Source organism: Colossoma macropomum, unplaced genomic scaffold (assembly GCF_904425465.1).
Source record: "Colossoma macropomum unplaced genomic scaffold, Colossoma_macropomum, whole genome shotgun sequence".
Taxonomy (NCBI): domain Eukaryota; kingdom Metazoa; phylum Chordata; class Actinopteri; order Characiformes; family Serrasalmidae; genus Colossoma; species Colossoma macropomum.
This window is the reverse complement of record NW_023494795.1, coordinates 25734447-25751968: the sequence shown is the minus strand read 5'-3', so window position 1 is coordinate 25751968 and position 17522 is coordinate 25734447. Positions and strand designations below refer to the sequence as shown.

The 17522-nt window shown below is 36.9% G+C and overlaps 1 protein-coding gene across 1 annotated transcript; it reads right to left on the bottom strand.

Annotated features, from left to right (window-relative positions):
• Positions 1 to 2971: 2971 nt before the first annotated feature.
• Positions 2972 to 10947, bottom strand: armt1 (acidic residue methyltransferase 1). The gene is made up of 5 exons (XM_036582012.1): positions 10638 to 10947; positions 8362 to 8467; positions 7157 to 7398; positions 6328 to 6493; positions 2972 to 5524 (listed from the first exon to the last, which is right to left on the bottom strand). Exons 1-5 carry the CDS (start codon positions 10688 to 10690, stop codon positions 4745 to 4747), a joined length of 1347 nt encoding a protein of 448 aa, XP_036437905.1. The 5' UTR covers positions 10691 to 10947; the 3' UTR covers positions 2972 to 4744.
• Positions 10948 to 17522: the final 6575 nt, after the last annotated feature.

Below are 17522 nucleotides of genomic sequence, written 5' to 3'. Positions count from 1 at the left end.
AGTAACCTTACACTTTCCTTTATATGCAGTGCTGTTCAAAAGTCAGAGGCCACCTTTCACTTTTAATATCCAGTCAAAAAGGCCATTAAGTACAAATTACTCATTTTTATTTAGGAGATATTTCTGAACAGATTAGATATAAAACAATCCATTTGCATAAGGAAGCAGAAAGTTCAAAGAAAAAAGCAAATAAACAGGAGTTTCTGGAGGAAAAAAAATGGCATTTTTGGGACATTTAGTGTAAGATACAGAGAAAATCAGACTCCTAACCACCGTGCAAGATCACGTAGACCACCAACACTGTCACTACCACATAAAGAGAAAACGCAACCAACTCCTAAGACTGAACCTTGGAGGTGTGAAAAATATCCCTGCAGTTGTCTTTGAAAAACTGAAAGCAAGTCTGCCAAAAAAAATGGAAATAAGAGGTGAACACAGTAAATACTGAGAACGTTTGATACATTTGTGATGGCTTCTGTGTAATTTTCTGTTAAATATGTTTTTGCTTTTTTCCTGATGCTGAAAAATGAATAACTTGTACTTAATAGCCGTTTTGACTGAAAATTAAATAAATGAAGGGAGGTCTCTTATTTTTGCACAGTACTGTAGGAATGACAAATTAAAAGTATGTATGTAAAACTACGTATTTTAAATATGTTAGCCACAAAAGGTTGTGTTAGTGATTATACCACTACTAAGTGGTGTTTTAGAATAAATTACAATAAATAGTTCCATTTATTATAAATCACAATCACACTTTCTCCACCAAGAAACATAGTTTGTTAGCAGCAGGCTATGGCTGGCAAGCAATATAACTGCACAACTTAAATACATAATTTAGTTGATGTATGCAGTCGTTTGTGTCCAGTTCTAACATTTATACCACACACACATATACATACATATCTGTGTGTGTAAATTACACTGGAGTGGTGGTATAAGGTATAAATGTTAGTGTTTCATACAGACAGCAACATATCCAACTCAGACCCATCACAGCAGTTTGGTTTGATCAGGTTTCAATCTGATGACCCCACATTACTGATAAAAACTTAGATAAACTTTCAATCATTGACTCAGTGAGGACAAACCAGAACCATAAAATGAACTTTACTATTAATCTCTCCGTAGAGTGAAGGTAACTCAGTGAAGTAAACGAAGGTTTCCTGTGTCATAAAATGACCAACATAGCATCATTTACACAAGAACGTATAGCTATCTGTCAACATCTTTTTCACTCTGCTTGAGTGGTCTTTCTAGTGAACCGCTAAATGCAGAAAGTGTGAATGTGTGTGCGAGTTACTATAGTCTAGTTTCTATAATTATTCCTATATACTCACTTTTCAATGACCCAGCTCACAGCACAGGCGGGGAAATTCCCCTTGTGTTGTGGTTCAACATGAACCATAAAAGTTCCAATTATTAGACGTTAAAAATATGAACAAATCAAATATTTGCTACCAAAATAAAGGCTACATTCTGAAATAACCACATTCTGCGTATCACACAGTGCTCCTCAGTTAATATAAGTGGAACATTTTGACCATTTTCTATATGCACTGTTATTACTGTCATTCAATTCAAACTTATTTATGCATAAACACACACTCATGCAGCAAAACTGGTTTGTAAGGGAAATATTGGTTACTGCCATATTTTATGTTAAATGTTCTTTTAACACAAATTCCACTCATTTATTTTAGATAAATATTTTTCATTTTTTGGATACACTTTACGTTTGAATATTAAAGTCACAGTATTGAGCTGTGTGAGTAACATCTTAAATGGATAATATTCCATAATATTAAAATGAGGGTCATTAATACGACAATATGAGGGGTGTAACGATTCACAAATTTCATTATTCAATTTAACACGATACAGTGGTGTCTTGATTTGATACATTATTTCAATACAGCCGTATTCAAAACTTTTTAATATCCTGTTCAGTAACATGTTTTCTTGATTTTCTGAGTGAAAATAACACATCCTCTGCAGAGAACAAAATTAAATATGTAATTATTCTGCTAATTTTAGTTTATCATATTGGGGGGAAAAACAAAAATGATAAAATATGCCATAACTTTTGCAATGGCTAACTGTTTCCCCAAATATGTTGAATCCAGCAAATAAACAGTAAACGTACAGAAATATGTTCCCTGTAAAGGATATGCCAACTTATTTTCACCCAGAAAATCAACAAAACATAATATGACCAGGGTGCCTGAACTTTTGCACAAGACTTTAAGACTATATGAAATGCAGAATAAAAATCACTGTATTCATAGTTTACTCACAGTTTATTCATAGTCTTGATACTATTTCTCAAATGTGTTTCTACTGGTGGTTCATTTTTTTCTGTTTTTAGTTGTTAACATCAGAAAAACTAAATATAAATGATACAGTGTGATGTATTTTTGCCACAGTGCACACCTCTATATTAAAGAAAGTTAGGACAGTTTTGCTGTTTCTTTCGAATTTGAAATACAGCATATTCCTATGAAGAAATTCCAAAGCTCACTTGCAAGCTGCTGAAATGACAACTTGACATCGACTCAGATTCTCAAATATTTGTACAAGGTCACATGTTATCAGGGCTGAATTCTCCTGGTGCAAATATTGTATTTGTTGATGCATCTGTGAAAGCTTAGAACACATGCTCAGTTTTCCCCTAATTTCCTTTCTCTAAAATACTTAGCAAGTGGAGTGAATAAACAATTTATCACCAGAAATTTCATTATTACATAACATCAGCACATAAGTGGCTAACTAATGAAATAAAATCAAAAGCAGAATGCTTCTGTTCTGCGTAACGTCCTTTTTCAACAGCCGACCTGCCCACATAAATCAAGTCATTTATGCAATCTTAGACACGCTTTCCCTGAGTTTCCCCAGAAAACAACACTAATTAAGAGGCAGCAAGAGCAAAACAGTTCAACAGAACAACTAGAGTAAGACTACAGTCAAGTAATAAAGTTTCATTTCATATTTATTTTCAGTTTTGAATTCCATTCACACAACGGGTGCCGAGTTACGATCAAAATTACATCAAGCTCTGTAAACTTTTTTTCTGTGTAAAACTCGACAGTTTCGAAAATTGTTGCAGCTTGCCAACACAAATTACACCTGAATGCTTTGTCATAATAAATAATTCTTCATTTTTCAATCCATATTGTTGCTCGACTCAAGAGAAAACGGAAATTTGAACTGAAAAATGTGCTGTCTCATGCAGCATACAGCTGTGATAGGGATTCTAGATTACAAAGAGAGAGAGAGTGGGTACCAAACCACAAGCAACATGCAGCATCTCACAAATAAGCAGGTGGCTAATAGCTTTTTTCCATCAGACAGTGCAGGCACAGTACAGTTATTAATCTGAATCCAGAACTATCTGTACCCTGGTGAAGTATCTCTATATATTTCCCAACGCACAACAGTCCCATGATAGTAGGACAAATTCTGATGATTTTGTCAGGACTGCATTTGACACATCAAAAAATGTGCATAATTTACACAATACTTTGCAAAAGTCAATGACCATGTGTATTTTTTTTTCATTTCCAATGAAAACAGCCTTTAAGTGCAAGTTATTTGTTTTTAAGCATCAGGAAAAAGGGAGAAAAATATTTTACATATTACACAGACGCCTCAACAATGAAATATAATACGTCCACCCTTCAGGACGTCCTTTCAGTTCTTCAAAGAAATCTGCAGGGATATTTTCCATGCCTCCAAAGTTCAGTCTTAGAGGTTGCATTTTCCGTTTCTCAAAATCCAAGTAATCCCAGACACACTTAGTGATGTTGTAAGAACAACAGCAGCTTTTTGTTTGATTTGAATATTTTCTCAATTTCCTTTTCTCAGTAAGGGCTTCTTGACAGCTATACATCCTTTCAGACTCATAGTGTTGAGTTGTCTTCTCACAGTGGAAGGACTAAATCTGAATCAGACGAAAGCTTTAAGTACTGTTTATCTTATGGGGACAGTTTTGGTGGCCTACCAGGTCTGGCACGGTTGTTAGAAGTCCCAATTTCTATGAAATGTTTACTAAATTTTTGAACTTCAGTTTTGGAAACTTTTTTTTTTTTTACTTATTTGACTTTTATCTTCATCATGCAAGTTGATTATCTTATATCTAATCTCCTCAGAAATATCTCCTGAAAAGTAAACAGAAGAGTAACTAAATTCAGCATGGGTGCTTATTTATGGTCTGAGTCACTTGGCAATGGAAATTTCGACCAACTGTGGGTGTGGAATCACAGATTTGTTACTGTACCATGCCATACCACACTGTCCAGAGGAAAAGCTAACAGATGCTTCTGCTGGTGCAGAACATTTGCCAAAGCAAAAACAGTTGTTTTGTAATAGCTCACAGACATCAGTTTAATCTGCTGAAACAAGCTGCTTATCAAAAATATTAGTACATCTTATGACTTTACTTAACTTTCACAAGCTTGTTGGCAGAAAATGCTTTTTAAAAGACATTTTTGTCTTTGTAGTAACTCTGTGTTCCACTAAGGAACAAATTGACAGCAGCAATAAGTGTTACAATGCATGCTTATGTTCTTAGGAGCTTTTGGAAAAAATGAGGGCACAAAATAACAAAGACCACACAGTGCAGTGTGTAATTAATTACAGGAGAAAAACAGTCCTCTCTCATTATTTCTTTTCTGGTCTAGGCCTGTTTTCAAAGCATTAACCATTTCCTCCATGTCTGTAGTGAACACTGTCTCTAAGAACATCCCTACTGTTCTCTGGGTGGACAGAAGAACTGAACTACAGCGTATTTGCCATTGGTCATCCAGTCTGGCTCCTGAGACGTGAGCATTTCACCATGGCCTGGCTGTAAGCCCACTTGGACGTTAGCCTTTAGTGTTCTGAGGCTGCACAGCGGGGCAGGATGGAAGCCCCTCAAGGCTCTGGCAAAAGGAACAGTGTGTTCCCAGTCTCTATCACCAGTCAGTTTGCGGTAATTTAGGTCTCCCTTGAAAAGAATTAGATCCGAACCCTGTAAAGCGGTGTAAAGATCTGCTGCATCAGTTGGCATGTCGCAGAACTCATGTGGTAATGTCCAGAACCGATGATCATGGTATGACCACACCCCTTCCTTCAATAAGTGTTTCCACTGGACACCACATGCTGACATTTGCTTGTGATTGGACGCCACGGTCTGCTTTATAGTCCAATCAAAATCCTTCTTGGTGACATCAGAGACAAACCACGGGAAGGACTTGCCGTGGAACCGCACTTCCTTTGCCAGTCCAACAGAAACAAGAAAATCTGCAAGTACCAGGTCAGTGAGGAGTTCAAACCCAGCATTGTCTAGAATGAGGTCCACTCTAGCTCCTCTCTTCTCCGTCTCTCTGGAACCCTGCAGAGCCATTAAAGCTGACCACACCTGATCAGAGTCATCCACAAGGATGAAACGCTGCAGACTGGCCAGAGACTCAATGGGGCTGGTCTTTTGAGAGTTGTCCTGACCAGCTGAGATGGACAAATCACACTTGTTCCCCCACAAAGACACCTGTTAGAACATCCCACAGCACACCTGATCACCAGACAGTACAGAAACACCAGCAGTGGTGATCTTTATATTGCATACTGAACACACAAGCAAAGGCAAGTTTTACAATACCATGGAAAACTTAATTTTCCTTGCTTTTTTTCTTTTCAAAAAGATACTTTAATTTAGTTTGTAAACATTGTTGAAGCTTCAAAACGTATCATTCACTCACCAGTACTTGCAGTTTATTTATGGAAAATACGCTGCTCATTTTGTATTTACTGGTTTTGTGATGTCATGAAAATCAACACATTTACATACATCAACCTATTCAATAAACAGCAGCCTGTTTAATTCTGAGAGATTAGGAGAGGTCAACTGAAATACTGAATGTAATAACTGTTGAATGAAAAATTGAATTAGGAATGTTTTTAGTATATTAAAGCATAAAATATCATAAGTAGACCTCAGAAGGGAAAAAATATAGAAAAACTAAAGATACAGGTCTTTTAAAAGGTTTCAGGATCTTTATTACATTACTAATAATTGTTGCATTAATACTAATTGTTGCATTCCCAAAACCTTTTAAGCATTTCTGCTAAAATGTGCCTTCCAAATAAAGTTTACTTTGCAGTGTTTTATACAGTTTATGTCTGCATTGGTTGTCTGCTTGATTTCTTCGGTTTAATGTTAAATACTGCTGCCCTAAATGACAGAATGTCTGCTAATGTGGACAGCTTCTGATTTATATTTTCTAATTTTAGTTCCATTCATTTTAAATGAATAAAGCAAGTTTTAATTAAAAAGTACTGAATCAAACTAACCTGTAGAAACTTGAGAAAGTGGTCAAAGAGCTGTTTCTTATTAGGGTTATCCATGCTGGTGAGGACCTCTCGAAGGTGTGTACAGAGAAATATTATTGCCTGCTGAGATTCAAAGAAGCTTTGCGTCTTTCCCTCCTTGAACACATCAAAGTCACCTATTGGAGGACTTTTGTGACACAAACAAAAACACAAAGGAGAAGCTGTAATTCACATAAAGGAAATGTAATCATGGATAGGAACCTACTTTAGAAGAACATGCATGATACTGATAGTCTCTTTTGCTTGTAAAGGGTTATAGGAAGTGAATTAAGGGTGAGAAATATGATACTGTGTTATCAATATCACAATAAACCGAGTCACAATATGCTTCTCTGAGGGTGTTATTAGCACCTCCATAACAGTGACAAACAAGGCAAGGTTTCCCAAAAGCACATAAGCATGAAGTTGCCCAGACAAACGGTAGAGCGATCATCACAGTAAACACTCTCTCTGCCAGTTAAGATGATCTAAACACTGAGAGACTTTTGGAAGACTGGGCCTCAGATATTTAATCAAAAAGAGATTCAGAAGAGGCTTCCAAATGTTGTAGCTGTCAAATGTTTTTCCCTATTGTTTTCAATTTGGTACTACTACTAATCTGGTCCAGTGTGTCTATTCCAAATTGTCAAACCTCAGAAAAATGAAATATATCAATACATATGAACCGTGAACATGTCTTCGAGTATCAGAATATTCTATTTTTGCCATATTGCCCATCTCAATTGTAAATGATCAGATTCAGTGGGAGATTTCTGACATCTAATACAGAGGGTTTTGTAGCTTATCTTACTTTAGCCACAATGCCTCCTGGATCCTCCTGTACATGTAGCACTCCACATAAAGCCAAGGTGACTTGAACCAGCTGACAGGCTGCCTGTCCTCCATCATGTCCTGTTGTCTCTGCATGTACTCGTTCCAGGCCGCTGTATCCTCTGCGTCATCAGACAAAGGCAACACCGGCTTGTCTGTCTGCAGCTCATTTCTTAGCTTAGACAGGAAGGAGATGGCCCTTTTCTCTGCATTAACTCCTTCCTGTCAATGAACAAAAGAAGGCCAATTAAATGAAAATTGGAGATTATCAAATGCATCTTTTAATCTGCACTACTACAATGCTTGCATATACAATCCTCTGACAGCAGTAGTTTACAGTTGTTGCGATGTTACACTTCTACGTTTCCTACACCATTTTTACAGTATATGTGGTGTGACTTGTGTGGCAATAAAGGATCTTGAAATCTATGACAAGGACAAATAATCTAACAAATGCTAAAACTGAACTCATGGTCTAGTCACAGTAAACAGATGAATTCAAAATATAATTTCAAAATTGACAGTCAAGGTACACTACCAATCAAATGTTTGTAATTACTTTCCATATTAATACCTATTTACTATAGAATAACATATTATGTAATGTATGTTTCAATATTATATACTAGACATCAAAGGGTATTTTGAGGTTCAATACCTCAAAAGAATTGGAATCAGCAAGAATTTATCAAATGATGAATCAAACACTGTAATTCTCTGAAATATGAAGCATTCTGGATATTTATGTATTACAGCTTCTTTCATTCATTCATTTATTCAGTCATGTTGAATCATTTTAGAGTCATACAAGTCGTACAACTACCACTATTCTGGACACATCCAAAATATTTATTTAGTTATTTTATTTAGTTTTATAGCTCCCTACATATTATTTGAAATCTGTGAAGTTGCAAATGAACAGAAATAACATAGTAGGACCATTTTATACATGTTCTGCGATGATACTTAGTATTTTACTGAAAACAATAACCGCAAACTTTTAAACAGTAGTGTAACAAAAGCCAACACAAGGTTGCAATTTCTTACTTGGACATTTAAGTGGGTTAACTATGATGATACAACTGAAAATCGAGGGTCATTAGGACTGTTTTTCCCAGCATTTGGCTGAAGGGCGCAGATCCACAGTCTTATAGTAAAGAAATATGCTGAAGTCTTTCATTTTACCTCCCCATGTTCCTCAAAGAAACTGTTCTTATTTCGATGAATGGTGTCTATAACTTTTGTCAGGATCGTTGGCAGCCTGTCCCTTACTGTCAGATATGCAAAAGACCTAGACAAAAAAAAGAAATATAAATTTGTATTAGAGTTACTACTGATTCAAGCTATAAAATTTATATTTACGAGACAAAATTGGTTTAAAATGACTACTGTGATGAATCTGAAACTGAATGGTGATAAACAAACAAAAAAATATATAAACACTCAAGTGTAAATTTATTGACACTGACAAAACATGCTGGTATTTGATTACATCTATGCCATCCATTACCTAAAATCTTTCAATTTATTCAGTGAATGAATGCTTATCACACACAATTACAGGCTAAAGCATCTACACTACATCGTCTTACAGGTCCCATATCCATTTTGTGAGGTCATGAAAACCTTAGGATTTACATTCATCCATTTATTCAAACTGAAATTATAAGGAATGTTTCAGCTTGAACTGCTTGGAAAGTTCAAGCTGAAAATGGTCATATGAAAAATAATTATGACTTTTATATTTATAATTAAAATGACAATTTTGAGTATGTAAATTCACACAAACACAATAAATGGAAATATAATACAAGAAATATTTAAAATACGGGCTCTCTAAACCATGGTTGTGCCAAGTTGGCCTGTGAGGACGTTTCGTTTAGCCCGCCCAGCAGTTACCCTTAACCCACCTGCTCACTCCATAAGAGAACAAGCATATTTTATACTGTGTACATGGCTTATATAACTCTTTGCCTTATTCAAAATACAGTGCAATATCATAAAATACATTTTAAAAGCTCTATTTGAAACCTATGAACTATTTGTATCATGTTCTGCCTTTTTGCCCTTCTGCCCACCACAAACATGGCACTTTGGCACCCCAAGACAAAATGTTTGGGCATCCCTGTTTTAAATGACAGACTTCTAAAATAGTTCTTCAAAGGTTCTTTAGCAAAGGCAATGGTTCTGTTTAAACCCATTATTATCTATACAGAACTAATTCATGCTTAAATGTTTTTTTGCAAGGTGAAATTCCTCTTAAGATTGATGGAGAATGTGTTGTATATGATTGAACCAAAAAAGCGTTCTGCTATTGTTACAATGTCAAGCTTGTAACAATAGAACCCTTTTTGGTGCTATACAGAACCATTTTCAAAAATGATCTTTATAGAACCATATACAACACATTCTCCATCAATCTGAAAACACAATTTCATGATGTAAGCATGAAAGGGCTCAATATAATACTCATGATTTCAAACAGAGCCGTTGTCTTTCCTAAAGAACCCATGAAGAACCATCTTTTTTTAAGTGTGTAAACAGACAATATCGGGTAGGAAGCTTTAACAGCACGAGGGCAGACAGCCTCTGTCTAGCTCAGCTCTCTGACCTCGTATACTGAGAGGTGGATCACTATAAGCCCCAAATTTCCAAATGTGCGTTGCCGCTGTGTAATAAAAGCGTTTAAGGTGTTTCCATGAGCACTTTACACGAGTATTCACACTTCAGTCATGCTAAACTGCTGTGTGCTTGTCTATCTCTGGAAGAACAGAGCAACCAAATCTACGTCCTCCAGTAAAGGAACACAGGCAGCTCTCTCTATGGGGATTGTGACAGAGGGGACATGGACTCTACTGGGGTCTCTATGTCAGAGAAAAAAAATGTATTTCTTACAGAAAACGATGATAACTTCTGAAACTTTAGACGTTAAGCCTGTTATTTAGTAGTTGCAGTATCAACACACACCTCACATTTAGGTTCGCGGGTAATTTCTTACTGTTCTGAAGTCGGCTTCCTTTTCGAATTTCCCGTTCCACCTTAAATGGTACAGCAGTTACCGATTCAGGCACCAGGATAGCATGTAACCGCCGTGCTATTTAAGATGGAACGAGAAATTCGAAAAGGAAGCCAACTTCAGCTTCGTTTACTGTTCAGCGTGGACATGGACATTTTGAATGAAAGTGTCGACTGCAAATATAGTCTCAGTGCCATACTATTCGGTTAGCTGATTTAAAACATAAATCAAAATACGGCTAATAAGTTAGCTCGGATTCAACACAGCTCACCAAAGCTAGGCAGTTAGCTAGGTTAGCTAGCAAGCTAGGCAGCTCACAACAATCACCCTGACCGCAAACGTAGCCTGAAATTGTTGGTTACAGCAGTCAGTCCTCTCCAAATACTAAATACGTTGCAGATTTAAAATGTACACTGTCTTGAAGTCACACACAACGCCTACATACCCCTCAAATTTAGCTGACAGCGACTGTGGAGTCTTAACATGGTCTGTCTCCATCTTTGCCAATAGGGAGGAGGAACTGTGACGATTTGCAACCAAACTTTACTGAAACCGGTTGGCTAACCCAGCAGAAAAACATACGTGCAAAGTTGTGGTCAGCTGACAATAAAAAAGTAACTTAACACTCTTCTCAAAGCAACAATAACGGAAGAAACACTAAGCAATAAACTACATTTAGCGTTAAAGCTGATTTGTTTTAATCACTAAATCCTCATGTCTCGTCGTAGTCAACATCCCCCCCTTGTGGTCGTGTAAGTAAGTGCCGAAATCCTCCTCACCACTCCAACAGCACCGACATTTCTGAGTAACGAATGAGAAGTCAGAGGCCTCCTTTCTAAAACCTTCTTAAATGTCATTATTAATTTGTGTTGTTCGCAGCATTCGTGTCACCTGAGCCTGTAGCACACTAGCTCTGCCACTACGAAACATCAGGTTAAAACTGCTTTGATAATTAAATAATAGATAGACAGATTATTATTTAAATCATGATTCATTTTCAGATCAAATCCTTGCACATTGTGGTGTCACCATAGAAGGAGATGCAGGAAAGACCATTATTTCTGCCCTTTTTTAATTTACAGCAGCAAAAAAGGCAAACATACTCAGCCAGGGAGCAGACAGGTCACTTCTAACCACACATTTTCTCCTTATGGTATACACTAACTCCCGCTCTCCCACCCACAGGCCAACACAATAAAGTACAATCAACACCTACCCCATTTAAACTAACTAAACAGCAATAACAGTAACAGTTGTTTCTGTCACAGAGAGGGCAGAGCACCCCTCTTAGCCCCTTCTGAAATGTGGGGCGTGTGGCGAATGCTGCAATATGAATGTTTTATAAACGAGGCCCCAGTTATTTGGTACTTACAAAGGTGGAAACTGCTGCATAACTAACAAAGCCCTGTCCCAAACCTCATTCGCAAGTGCCCACAAGTCCATTTCTCATTTTAGCGTTCAAGGGGGCTGTCTAAAGCCCTCAATCAGAGAAGGATTACTGATTGGAGCTGGGGGAATCAAATACTTGGAACAATGTGGCTCAGATACAAACATTAGATGCACAAATAATGATTGAATATGTACAAATGACTAAATAAATGAAATGAATGTAGAAATGTTATCTGTCCTCAGGTTCCTCAAGTTTTATATTATATTGACTTCTTTTCCATTTAAAAGGGGTTGTTTAAGATGTTTTAGTGTAATAGTGGTGTTAGTTTTTGACCTTTGATGCATGCCGGACAACTTGTGTCTTTGCATTACGACTCAGTTGGGCTTAAAAAAGAGAGAAGAAATCATGATTCAATATCAATATCAGGATAATTTATTGTCATTGCACAGCATACAATGAAATTGGGCAGCAATCCTAATGGTGCATTATTAAACATTAAAAACAGGAATAAAATAAAAATATAAGCTAATGTAAAATGCAAGATATTAAAAGTAAAAGACCATATAATTTAAAATTATACAAAAAAATAAAAGAATGTAGCAGCTATGATATTGCACCTGAGGGTTTTGCACATTTGTGGATGGTAGTGATATTAAATAAGTAAATAAATATAAAAAGGCCAATTAATGTAGACATCTTTTAATATGCCTTGAGTATATTTGCGACAGGTTTAGGTAGATGTTCAGTTCCTGTGCTTTTAGTGCCTGGATGGCATTGTACAATGTCAGTGTTTTGCAGTGTTCAGTTCTCTTATTGCACTGGGGCAGAAGCTGTTTTTAAGTCTGTTTGTCCATGATGGACCTGTAGCATCTGCCTCTGCCCTCCTGAGGCAGCGGGACTTGAAATCCTGCTCCACGAAAGCCTTAAAACATACAAATCTTACACAAAAAGTACCAACAGATGTAGGCAGGATGTTAAACATTATTAAGGCTCGTTTTTTTTTAAAAAAAAACAAAAACAAATGCACCCTTACAGTGATCATTGGTCAAGACCACACTGATGCAGACAAGTGCAACATTCATGAGACAGAAGCTTGAAATTTTCCATCTAAGAATCTCCTACTTCCCACCTAAAATCACTGATGCAACTTTAGCCATCTGAGGTCAGAAAAAATGAACACTCACAGTAGACTAATGTTTGTTTGGCTGCTGTGTGCATATAAAAAGCTCTTAAACAGTGTTTACATTTGAATTAAAGAGCTGTTTAGTTAGAGTTTCATTTGCATACAAAAAGCTCTTAAAAGCATTTACATTTGAAATAAAGAGCTGTGTGGTTAGTGCTTTATTTTTAAAGTGCATGCAGGCTATGACAATTCACCATTAATGCAGTGCCCGACGTGTGCAGTTTGATTAAGAATCTTGCACAAAATGACTTATCCCTATGACAAAATCCTTATTAGACAAGGATTAGCCTGTGTTTATCAACATCATTGACAAACTCAAAAATCGGTTTGCAACCACACTATTACTTCTTTTTCTAGGGGCACTGCTATGTTAATGAACTTAACAGATTAGCAGCTCAGAGAAGCTGGAGCTCTAGAGAAACTATGAATTACAAGTTGGAGGGATGTTTAAATCTTGCAGAGATATTGCTGGTTCTCCCCTTCATTTTCTTTTCCCTGTGCTACCTTGCTGGCTATTTGACTAGCCTTGCCTGGTTTTGGCCTGTCTGCCCTAGGACCGGATAAAATAACCAGAAATCTTCCAACAGTATAATTGTCCATATTGTTCAATATTGAACATTTTCTTTTTAATGTGTATGGTTTGTTATTGACATTTGAAGTTCACTGGCTTCAGTTGTTTTGAAGTTGCTTCTATTTGTATCTATTGCTCAAACCAATATAGCCACGTTTTTGTTTTTGTTGACAAATATGGCAGGTATGATGGGGAAAAATGTTATGTAGTAATCCCTTTAAATAAGCCATGCTACAGTAGCTTCAGGTGGAGTCTACAATGGTAACTTAGCTGGTGAACTTTCAGCTTAGCCTATCAATCAGATTTGAGTCCCTACTATCTATGAAGCTATGATTTGTGAAGCCAGCATGAATAGGTCAATCGCTCAAAGTTCACACAGCCTTTGCTGCTATACTGGACTGTGGAACCCTATTGACCTATTGACAAATTTTGTCGTAAAAGCTCCACATATTCATAATAACTGTGAGTCATTTCAAAAATTGTATGACAGTGAATTCCCAAGTCAAATAGAATGTTGTACACACATATTCAGCTACATAGAGTATAAGTTGAGCCCACTGTTGGAAAGGTCAATATATGCTACATTTTGTTGTAGTGGTGGTACAGTGGGACAGTTAGCCTTTTGATGTCACCCTTTGATCTTGTTCAAGCATCCTATAAGAGGGCTGTGAATACATTACAAAAAGAAAGGGCATAGAATAGGCAGTCTGTCTTATAAGACAGTAAGTGTGCAAACCACTGATTACATTGTATTGATTTAAAACCGACTAAACCAACAGTTTCTCTTAATTGTTTTAGCTGCAGCCCTGTTTCTGTCTAACAATAGTCTCTGATTTAATCTTGAACATTTCCTTTTCAATCTGTCATTTGTGCACTTCTAAACACACTGAAGTTTGGAATCATATCACCTCCTAAAATTCAGAGGAAACACCTCAGAATACTTTACATACAACATATAAATCACACGTAAAACTTTGCATTGTTTGTAGTCAGGGGTGCAAATTTAATCGCACAAGCAGGAAGGAGCAACATTGAGAGGCTACAGCCTGTAAAAAATGCTAGCACTACATAAAAGTTGCAGATTTCATACATAAAACTAGGAAAACTGTGAGTTGACAAATTCTCATAATGTATAATGTGTTATATGTCGATATTTAAACAAACAAAAAAACATATTATTAACAGGAAATACATAGCGCTGCTGTCAGAACAAAACCTCATATCTCCAAAATGGTAACTTATCAGGAGAAGGAAAAAACACTCTTAACTTTGAATGAAAGTAAATGGAACTACATTTTTCAGAGGAATTTTGGAGCTTTTTTACTTTCCTACTGTAAAGGGAAGCTGGCATTTTCAAATTCTGTAAAAAAAAATGCAAAACAACAATGGAAATATGAGGTTTTCTTCCAACAGCAGTGACATAAGGACACTTTGTAGTGTACAAAGATAATAATCACATATTGTTGATACAATTAAAATGTAGTGAAGCTAGGCTACCTGCTTCACTAAGCACTGCTGCACACTGACCCTCTTTTGGCACAGCTCAGTTCATTGTCACTAACCTAGTTCTCCTTTGTTTTAGCTAATAACAACGCAATGAATCTTATTTATCAAAGAGTGCAGATTTGACTGCCTTTAATGATGTACAAATTATTTTCTGGTTCATCAAACTGTTGCATGGCATGAAAACAAGCAGAGATTTCAGTACAAATGATAATTCGGCAAGTGCCAGCCTACCAGTACCTTATTAGCATATAAATTACATTAAGGATACCCTAATTCATGCAGATATTTCAGTAAGGAGCCAATAAAACTACAGCACTCAGCAGTTTGTGAGCCAATGGCTGTGCTCGTAGGCGGAGTTTGAGGTCCAGCAGTGAGTGCACTGCTCCCCAACTGATCAAACTTAAATTTGTGACAAGAAAGAATTAAACGTCTTAAAGGGTAGAATGATTTGTGTGGTCGGATTATTTTCCTGAAACAACACATTTTAGGGCTGTATTATTGCAGTGTATGAGACGGCTTCTGCACTAGCTGTTTTGTATGTTTTGCATCAATGCATGTAAAAATGTAGGAAAAAATAGGGTTTCTTTTAATTGTTCCCAATTAATAATTAGTCAACTGTATAAAATTACTAACATCCCAAAGCTCATGCTGACAAAATGTCCTTCCTACCACATCATTATGTAATCTCCACAACTGCTTTAGTGGACAACTATGTTTCACCAAAATTACAGTTCTCTGGCTTTTATGTATCAAAGTGTAGTAAAGAATTCTTTAATTCCCACTCTTGTTTGCTGTTATGTTGGATTTTAGCAGTTTCATCCAGACTTCCTGCCTATTCTGGCAGTCATGGTTTCCCTTGAGCTCATTTCCTGCTCCAGAAGGCATCCTTTAGTTTGCTGCCTAGATATCTTGAGGAGTGGATGTTTTAAATAAACGTTTATTTAAGGTTTCATCTTAAATGTAATTAAAACACACATGGAACCCAGAAAAGCATATAACCCCACCATTTTCTTAATGCATTTGTACGTTTTTATGAGTGCATGTATATAGGTACATGTCAATGGGCTGGGCAGTTGCCTAGTGATAGACTTGAGCAAACAACCGTAAGGTTGTGGGTTCATATCCCCAGACTGCCTGGGTTTTCCGAGGTGATTAACCTCCCCCACTGCCCCAGGCAGTTCTGCTCTGCTACACCCAGAAAAAGCATAGTTAGGCAGCAAAATGAGAAATTTCCATTGCAGGATCAATAAAGTATAATATAATGACCAGTTTTTATCTTAGGAAAGGTTGGACAGACATGTATGGGGAATGGATGGGATGCAATGAGTTTCACTGCTTGTGAAATTCAATTAAAAGGAATAAACACAAAATAAACATAAATACAGTTAAAAATAAATAACAAATAAAAAGACTTGAAATTCAGCATGCATTATATAGATAGAACATAATAAACTCCAAACAGTGGACATATGGCATATCTTCCAAATATGCCCATACTGTAAGCCACGTAGGCCCATATTTATGTACATTACCAAAAAATGTCTTTAAATGGAACAATTTTAAGCATTTCAGCTGACTGACAACAAGGCAGGATTTATGGTGTTTCTTTCTTTTTTTTTTTAAACGAGCCCTGAAGCTATTCACACTTCCCCCCAGTCTTCGCAGACAGAAGAATGAGTGGCAAACGTGTCAGTGGAAAAACAGAAATATTAAACAAAACACGTTAAGACACAATAACCGCCCCCTCTCTCTCTCTCGGTCACTGCTCAACGGTCGAGTCGAGAATCTCACAGACCGCGTCAACCGAAATGCAAATGAACTTAGCCTCCTGCTTAACGTTACTTCGCTCCTTTCTGTCACGACACAGCGTTTATCTGTGTATCTGTGGAGCCGGAGCAGGGAGTACAAGTGACCCCACCTCGGGGTAAACCCCCCACAACCCCCAACACACACCCCTCTAAGGAACGAAGCTTAAGTTTGCCTCTTGTTCGAATTTTCTTAAATATTGCAGCAGCAGTCACATTCTTATTCGACGGCTTTTTATTTGAATTTTCCGTAACACCTTAAATGGTGCAGTAGCTACATTCTTATTCGCCGGCTTCTTATTCGAATTTTCCGTTTCACCTTTAATGGTGTAGTAGTCACAGTCTTATTCGAATTTTCCGTTCCACCTTAAATTGTGCAGTAGTCAGTCTTTTTCGAAGTTTCCGTTCCTCCTTAAATGGGGCAGTAGTCACAGTCTTATTCGAATTTTCCGTTCCACCTTAAATGGTGCAGAAGTCACTGTCATTCGCCGACTTCTAATTTGAATTTTCCGTTCCACCTTAAATACAGCAAAGTATATAACCACTGCATCAGTCATTTAGGGCGGAGCAGAAAATTTAAATAAGAAGCTGGCTTATAAGAATGTGACTACAGCATAATCTGCATCATATAAGATGGGACGGAAAATTCGATTAAGAACCTGGCGAATAAGAATATGACTAGGCTATTGCCCCATTTAAAGTGGAACGGAAAATTGAAATAAGAAGCTGGCGAGTAGGAATGTAACTGCTGCAACATTTAAGGTGGAACGGAAAATTACAATAAGACTGTGACTACTGTACCATTTAAGATGGAACGGAAAACTCGCATAAGAAGCCAACTTCAGCCTCGTCTCAGTGAATCGGCATATGTTTAA